General features: G+C 36.8%; 1 protein-coding gene across 5 annotated transcripts in view; it reads left to right on the top strand.

The window, feature by feature from the left end:
* LOC106883725 (hepatocyte growth factor-regulated tyrosine kinase substrate) overlaps positions 1-9203 on the top strand; it is an 86976-nt gene that overhangs the window by 36770 nt on the left and 41003 nt on the right. For all 5 annotated transcript variants that reach the window (XM_052974051.1, XM_052974050.1, XM_052974053.1 and 2 more), the window contains exons 7-8: positions 686-807; positions 3773-3848. In XM_052974051.1, the coding sequence (XP_052830011.1) occupies positions 686-807; positions 3773-3848 (198 nt within the window). The remainder of the gene's footprint in view (positions 1-685; positions 808-3772; positions 3849-9203) is intronic.

Genomic DNA, 9203 nt, shown 5'->3' with positions numbered 1-9203 from the left:
CTTGATCCTCATAATTCAGGCCACACAAGGTATTGATCCTCATAATTCAGGCCACACAAGGTATTGATCCTCATAATTCAGACCACACAAGGTATTGATCCTCATAATTCAGGCCACACCAATGTATTTACTCATATTTGATTTGACTATTTTAGCAAACAACTCTGGAAAAAGTTTTGTTAGTATTATCAGGAAATTGTTTCATACAGGAAGTCAAAAGGACTGCATATTATCCATGACCACCCTACATGCTATCTCACCCATAGTACATCCTAGACTCTACATAATAGTGCTCCATAGAATCTATATTTTATTCATGCAGCAGTGCTCCATAGATACTACATCTCTTTTATAGTACTTCCTAAATTTAAAATGTTATTAACCTGCTATTTGAAAGTTAAATGTTCTGGCCATAGACACAGCATAGCACCAGTGATTAGTTACAAATTATGGACTTCTCTCTATTTAACTGTTTTTCTGTAACATGCATAAGATGTGGAAAAAATTTCTTTTTCTTTTGATGCATTTGTTCCAATTACTAATCTTGCATGTGAGAAAAGTTATTAAAAAGAAAAAAATACAAATCATATTCGTAATGATTTAATTTAATTATAATCAATGAAAAGTAATTATATAATGAAAACTGTGACAGCAGACTTTTTAGTTCTATTTTGTTTTTTTCTAGCACCATTGCCGCAACTGTGGAGAAGTAATGTGTAGTAAATGCTCTTCAAAAGTATCAACCATTCCTCGCTTTGGGATAGAACGTGAAGTGCGAGTCTGTGATTCTTGCTTTGATAAACTCAAGTAAGCTCTCCTTTTCATCTTCTTTCCTTTTTGTTTGTAAAAGCTGTCTGCTGAAGCTATGGATTCTAAACCTAGTGGTGTAAGTGAGAGAAAATTTAAGGAATGAGGACATCATTTTAATTTCAAACAATTTTTTCAAACAAAGTGGTAAATTTGCAGAATCATTATAAACAGATAAAAATGTCTTGCAGTATTTAGTTTCAGCTCTTTATGTTCTGAGTGCAAAATTCACACAAGATCAACTTTGCATTCCATTCTTCTGAAAAAAATCAAGTACCAGTCAGTCAAATGAAGTACTGGTCTAACAGTGGAGAGGTTTTCTGTGATATGCTCTATAGAATACTCTCATATCATTTTATAGTGTTCCATATTAGCTTGGATTGGATATGTTGTCATGGTCCAAGATGGTTCTGATTTGTAGTTACTCATACATTCCTTTTTTGATATGGTTTCTATGGTTGGATGCCTTTCCAACACCCAGTATACTTTACTGTGTATATGTTACTGGGTGCATGTGTAATGTTAGTGTGCATGAACAACAGAGTACAAATAAACTGAGACAAACTAGATGCATGAGAAATCAGTTGTAGTGTACGAGAGAAGAAACTGCACTGGAGTGGATGTATGATGTGCATGATGAATGATAGTTGGGTAAAGAAGTGCCAAGTGATCCACTTGAGCCACTTGGTACTTCTTGACCCAGCTGGCACTGCAGAAGAGAAAGACCTGGGATAACATGAGCAACAATGGTGAGCACGGATGTCAGATTTGACTTCATGGAGGAGATGAGTAACTGTGATAAGTGTTGGGCTACTGTGCTGGAGAAGATCTGTCCAACCCATCCAAGCAAAGAAAAGAACATAAAATTTATGATGATAACAATTCCTGTATTGTAATGAGCAGTATCACAATAATAGTCATTTCGGTATTTCTGAACCTCTATATTCAAGATTTGTAGAAATAAATACAACAATTGGGGGAATCATCATCCTCATTTAATGTCTGTTTTCCATGCTGGTATGGATTGGATGGTTTGACCAGAGCTGATAAGGCCAGGGGTTGCACCAGGCTCCATTGTCTGTTCTGGTATGTTTTTTACAGCTGGGTGTTCTTTCTAACACCAACCACTCCCCTGTGTGTACTGGATGCTGTTTATGTTACACCAGTACCAGAATGTAGCATGTTATAATGCATGTTTTCTGTGGTTAAAAAAATGTGTGTGTAACAGAATGTGAACAATTTGTTTTTCCATTCCTTCACAAGTTCTGCTTTAATATTGTGTACAAGAATGTAAGCACCTTAATGTTCTCTGTCCCTGGCTGTGTGTTTCAGAAGCAGCTTGCTTCCCATCAATGTGGTTGTCAAGTGCAGCAGCTTGAGCAAATGTCTTCTGCTATAGCCCCTGTCCAATCAGATCTTTGTGAGTGCAACCTCTTTGTGACTTTTGGTCTATCCTCTACAAGTGGTCCTTGTTTCCAGTCTTCCAAGGAAAACATGTCTGGTCATTACTTTGCTTTGAAATAGATGATGGTTGATAACAGAAAAGATAGCCAGCTGTAGAAAATCTGCCTCAAAGAATTCTGTTTTAACTATTCAAGCATGGAGAAGTGGATGTTAAAATGAAAATGATGGTAATTGTGTGCATGTGCTATATCTACCAACTACTGGTTCACTTGTAAATGTTGCCTATTTTATATTTTATGTATTACATTTTATGTATTTTATGCACTGTACTGTTTCTGTGTCAGTCAATCAGTCAAGAACTCTGCTTTATAAATTAGTTAATAAACTCTTGGCTATATTTACTGTTGATTGTCCTGCAAATGATAATGTGTGACCCAATGGTTGAGGTATTGGGCTTAGAATTGAGAGGTTGTGAGTTTGATTTTTACATTGAGTGGTACATTTTGTCCTTGAGCAAGTCACTCTTTTGCAGTGGAATTTTTCATAATTGTCACCTTTGCCAGCAAACAAGGCTTATACTTTCCTTCCTCTAAGTATGTATAATTGAACTTTGAGAGATTAATTCCTAATTCCTTGAAATCATTGCCCAGTTTGTTTAGAGGTCACTAACAACAAAGGTATTATAATTAATTAAAATTTTTGCACATTGCATTCAATGCATCACTCTTTAACTTATCCATATTCATGCCATTGGCTCGTTTGAATAATTTCACCTGGCTCATGGTTTAATTATGCAAATTATACTAAAAAAAAATATTACTTTCTTTTATGTAAGAATCTCTGTCAACTAATCGAGCAGTTTTGAAGTAATTATATGCTATAGTTTATACATCATAAAGTATATACTGTGCCAATGAAACCTAATAGACTGAGACATTTCCTTAATTGTCCCTTGCCTTCAAACAAAGTTCAGACTTTCCCAATATCATTGTCATTATACATCTAGTTCCCAGGCTGGCATGGGTTTGATGGGTTGTCATCATGGAAGTCAGCACATATTCATGGGTACTGCTCACCTGGATAGGTCAGATGATTTCATCTCATTTCATTTCAGTTTTGCCTTGGTTTCTGTGGCTAGATGCTCTTTCCTAACAATGTTTTATGAAGTATACTCAATGCTTTTTTGTTTTTGTTTTTGTGGCATCAGCCCTAGAGAGGTGTTGCTTTTTTTTGTCCTCAACCTGACAAAAGGGACCTCTTCATAACGTGTATAAAATAACTGAGAAATTAATTTTTTTTTAAAATCATTTCCTCTTTTAGGAGTGTAGTTTCCAATTGCCATTAAAAAATTTTTTCTCCAACTAAGTGGTAAATTTTAGCTGAAAATATTTTGCATATGACACACAGTACTGACTCATTTGTCCAAATTTATACCTTTTACCTCTTTAAATTATTTCCCTTACTGCATTTTTATTTATTTATTCATTTATTTATTTTTACTACAGTTCTGTTTGTATGATGAAGCCACCTCTGATAGATTCATTCTCTTTCTTCATTGCAGAGATAAGAAGACCGCATCTGATACAGACTCTCTGCCTTCTGAATATTTGGCCAGTTCACTGTCCAAGCAGTCGCAGGTAAGCAGCAGCAGCACTTGTAGTGAATATTCTGTTGTGTTTATTTACGCTACCCATGGGGTCAGATAGTGATACTCTTCCTTCACAAATTCTTTATACTTTGACTGAAAGAAGGTTGTTGTGAGTTTGATTACAGTTAAACAGATTAATTTGTATTTAGATTGGATTGTTGCACATCATACCAATCCAAAGACTCAGTCTTCAACAACATAATGTTTATTACTACCATCACTATCATAATTACCATAATTAAGGCTGAGAAATAATGGAGCATCAGACGAAATATTTTACGTTTAGTTTCATTTGTTACACGGGAGATCAACTCTTTCATTGTTCAGGGGTCAATAAAATACGTCAAATAGAGGGCTCAGTTTGATCCTTTGTTCCCACTCCTGGGGTTTTATCATCACCATTTAACTTCCATTGGTATGGTTTGAGTGATTCAACAGGAACCTCTGAGCCAGAGGGCTGCATCAAGCTCCAGTGTCTGCTTTGGAATAGTTTCTACTGCTGAATGCCAATTACATTGTTGGGACCGATGCCAATGTCATGTATAAAAGCACCCTTCAATCGTTGGGTGATATGCTGTGGTTGTGAAGATCTGTCGAACTAGTTATGGCCAATGCCAGTGCTGTCTGACTGGCACCCATGCTAGTGGCATGTAAAAAGCACCATTCAGGGATTGAGCCTTACGGAGGCAGTAACATCAAGCCAAATGAAATCGTAGTCATGGCTGATGCCAGTGTTGTGTAACTGCCTGTTAAAAGCACCCTTCAATTGTTCGGCAATATGCTGTGCTTATGAAGACCTGTTGAACTGAATGAAATAGTAGTCGTGGCTGATAACAGTGCCGTCTGACTGGCACCCATGCCAGTGGCATGTAAAAAGCACTGGTCGAGCATTGGGCCATATGGAAGCAGTGACAGGTGACCAAGACCTTTGGTGATATACTGTACTTGTGTAGACCTGTCAAGCCAAGTGAGACTATAGTTGTGGCTGATGCCAGTGTCAGGTCAATGGCACCTGTACTGGTTGCACACAAAGAAACACCCACTACACTCTTAGAGTGGTTGGCCTTAGGAAGCTGTAGAGATCTTGCTAAATCAGATCTGGATCTGGTGCAGCCCCCCACCCCCGTGATTACCAATTTTCAATCAAACTGTCCAACCCATGCCAGCATGATAGAAAGCAGACGTTAAATGATGATGATGAGTGCACTAGGTGCTTTTTTTCTCTCATAGTGAGGTCACTAAGTACTTACAAGACAAGACCCCCTCAACTGAGTGGGGTATAGTATTGAAGGATGTGAAAGTATGATAGATAGACAAGAACAGGTGTCTTGCTGAAGAGGTGAACACATGACTTCCCTGGCCCTTTAACTATGTAAACTGGCAGAATTGGTTGAGCCCTGCTGTATTTAGTCATGACTCTTTACATTCTGAGTTCGAATTCTGCTAAGGTCAGCTATGTCTTTTTATCCTCCTGTGGTCAATAAAATAAAGTACTGGTCAACTGGTGGAGTTAATTAAATTTACTAATGCTTTACTATATTTACTTTTCTAATTCAAAATTCTGAGTTCAGTTATCAATTTTTCTGTTTCATTCCCCTGGCTTTGATAAAATACTAGTAGTATACTAGAAAGGTTATTGCAATCAAATCTCTCTCTCTCTTTCTCTCTCTCTCTCTTTCTCTCTCCCACTCTCTCTCTCTCTCTCTCTCTCTCTCTCTTTCTCCCCCCCTCTCTCTCTCACACACACGCACACACCACTCCATTCCATTCCTGTAGAAAATTGGTAGAATTCTCTAATTGCTGAACAAAATACCCAATAGTGTTTACTGTGGTGGTGGTAAATTGGTAGAATTACTAGATTTGTACATTTATGCTATTGCAGCGTTTCTATGGTTAAAACCAGTACATTTGGTTGATAAAAACAAATATTAGACAATGTACTGGTGTTGATTTAATCTATTGTGTTACTTCCCCCTCCCCATCACTACCAAATTTGTGGCTCTTGTATCATTTTTGGAATAGTTATTGTTCTGGGATTTCAGAGTCAACTTTGCCTTTTACCCATCAAAAAAGGACAAAATAAGCACTAACCAAGTACAGAGGACAATTTAATCAACCTTTGTGCCAAGTTAGAAAGCCTCAGTAATATTGTTATACCAAATTCAAATCCTTCTGAGGTCAATAAAATAAAGTAGCAGTTAACTACTAGAGTCAGATTGAGTACCCTGCCTTTCCTAAATTTTAAACCTTGTACCCCTTCTTTTATCTTGCTAATCTGTTAATCAGAAGGGAAGGCAGGGCCATGACCCTTTATTGGGTCTCTGGGATAGTGGTATAGGTAGGAAGGAAGTTAACTTTGAGCCAGAAATCTGGCCTGATTGCTTGCAGTAGAGTGAAATCTGGTAAAGGCACTCTAGGAGCCAGGTGATAGTATTGAACCAAGTGACTAGCTAAGTGTATCAGCCAAGTGAACCATAGCAGAAATTGAATTCAGAATACAAAGAACTGGAACCAATACTGTAAATGTAAGACTGTCCGGCCACAACTGGTTTGACGTTCTTACAGCTGTGCTAATCCACTGCCTTTGATTGGTACCTTTTTTTTATATATATATCAACCCTAAAAGGTTGAAAGATGAAGTTGACAATGGCAGGATTTGAACTCATGATGCAGAGTTGAAACAAATACTATGAAGCATTCTGTCTAATACTCTACCAACTCTGCCAATTGCGACTTGTATCAGTTCATTGTCTATACTAGAACCAAATATTATTATTGTTATTATTATTATTATTATTATTATTGTTATTATTATTATTAAGGTGGTAAGCTGGCAGAATTATTACCCTGCAGGACCGAATCCCTAGTAGCATTTCATCTGTCTTTATGCAGAGTTCAAATTCCGCTAAGGTTGATTTTGTCTTTCATCTTTTTGAGGTTGATAAAACAAGTACCAGTTGAATACTAGGGTTGATGTAATTGACTTACACCATTCTCCCAAACTGCTGGCCTTGTGCCTAGATTTGAAGCCATTATCATTAGTAGTAAGGTAAAATCATTAGCATGTTAGACAAAATCTTTCTTGACATTTCTTCCAGTTTTATGTTCTGAGTTCAAATGTTGCCGAGATTGACTTTGCCTTTCTCCTTTTCAGGGTTGATAAAATAAGTACCAGTTGAGCACTGGGGGTTAATATAATCAACTAGCCCTCTCCCACAAAATTTCAGACCACACAAGAAAGAAAAAAAATTATAAACAAGGCAGAATCATTAGTGTGTCAGACAAAATGCTTAATGGCATTCCTTCCAGCTTTTTACTTCCTGAATTCAAATTCCACTAAGGTCAACTTTGCCGTTCATCCATTCAGGGTCTATTTAAGTAAAGTACCAGTTAAGTACTGAGGTTTATGTGATGGACACATCCACTTACTCCTCAAAATTGCTGGTTGTGTGCCAAAATTGGAAAGAAAAGTTATTATAAGCAAGTCAATGAGCTGGCAGAATTATTAGTGCATTGGACAAAATGTTGAGTGGCATTTCTTTAAGATCTTTACATTTTGAGTTCAAATACTGCAGAGATTAACTTTGTCTCTCATGCTTTCAGTATTGATAAAATAAAGTAACAGTTAAGTACTGGGGTCAATGGAATCTACTTGTCACCTCTTCCCACAATTGCTGGCTTTGTGCCAAAATGAGAAAGACTTTTTGTTGTTGTTGTTTCAAATCTTGGCACAAGGCCAATAAGTTCAGGGAAGGGGGTAAGCCATATTACATCAACCCCAGCAGTCAGCTGCAACCTATTCTATCAACCCCAAAAGGATGACAGGCAAAGTCGATCTCAGCGGAATTTGAACTCAGAATGCCTGACATGCTAACAATTGTGCCTGCTCACTACCTTAACAATAACAACAATAAGACTCTGAATGCTCTTCTTTCTTCATAGCAATAATGTCTGTTAGACAATTCTTCACTAACTACTATTGAATTTTCTAAAGTAGTATTATGGCAATGTTGAAATATAAAGCAAATAATTGTTTTAAAATATAGGACTAAGGCAACAAAATTGGAAGAGAATGGTTATAGTCAGCTTCAGAACAACTCCAGTGCAGGACTGATACCTAAATGAATATATAATTGAGATGTCAATCATTGCGACCAAGTTTGATGGAACAACAAAATGTTTTCTACTTAATATTTTACTACAGACCTGGCCTGTCTCTTATTGATTGTGTTGGGGCTTGTTGTTTGGTGTTTTCTTTTGTTTCCTTTATTCTCAGAATTGTTTATGTTGGAGGAGGGGATGTTTTTTCTCTCCTCTAAAATAATAATCCTCTCTCTCTCTCTGACTGCCTACATCTACCCTCATCATAATCAACAAGGGAGTCTCTATGACCTGTTAGAAATAGCAGCCAAATTTTCTTTGATGACACTCTTCTATTTTGAAAAAGGGATGTGGAAGGGAGACACTAGATAAAGTTATACTAACGGTACTCCCACTGTTTACAGTAGGATGTTGTTTCTGTTTACAGCAAGTTAGATTGAGCCATCTGTGAATGTTGTGGGGATGGACTCAATACTAATAGACTATTGACCTCTTGGCTGTTTAACTGAAGTTTGCATATTCTGGACTCCAGAAATTAGGCTGTGAAGTGTGAATTGGACAATAGACTTAACTTTCTCTTCTGTCATAGCTTGGACACATTGTACTCACTCTCTCAGTTTGTTATTGAAATTTATTAAAATGTTTTCCTATCTTCTTAACATGTATTATTGCAAGGTTGGTCACCTCACACTGCACATTGTGGGACTGATCAGTTCACAGTCCATTGTAGGGTCAGTCATTATCCATTGTGGTCATTTCAAATTGACTATTGTGCACTTGCTCAGCTAATGTCTGCTGGAGTGTTGGTCAGTTGTGAAAACACTAATATATATATATTGTTGCTACTAAGCAAAAGTGCTGTAAGTCCAAAATGTTGCTTTTTCAGAAAATGAAAAAATAGTCTCACCATTCCACTTCTTTTTACATTAGCAACAGTTTCAGCTTAACAATAATAATTTGTTTGGTGCATAAAATCATGACTCCATGCATGTATGATATTTTCAGTCAGAAATATTTTTGCAAAAGTGTCGTATGCGGAGGTTTACTACTTTTGAAAAATTCTATACCGTTGTACCTCATTTTCACAATTTTCATCTGAAGTAGCTGGAGATATGATAGTTTGACCAAAAGAACTGGCTTGCAAGCAAAATTAAATATTGAAAAAAATGCATTTGGCCAAATTTGGACATACGACAATTTAACATAATAGCAATGACACACACACACACACACACACACATAT

Source organism: Octopus bimaculoides, chromosome 17, assembly GCF_001194135.2.
Source record: "Octopus bimaculoides isolate UCB-OBI-ISO-001 chromosome 17, ASM119413v2, whole genome shotgun sequence".
Lineage (NCBI taxonomy): Eukaryota > Metazoa > Mollusca > Cephalopoda > Octopoda > Octopodidae > Octopus > Octopus bimaculoides.
The sequence above is the reverse complement of the archived record's forward strand: the minus strand, read 5'-3'. Positions and strand labels throughout refer to the sequence as shown.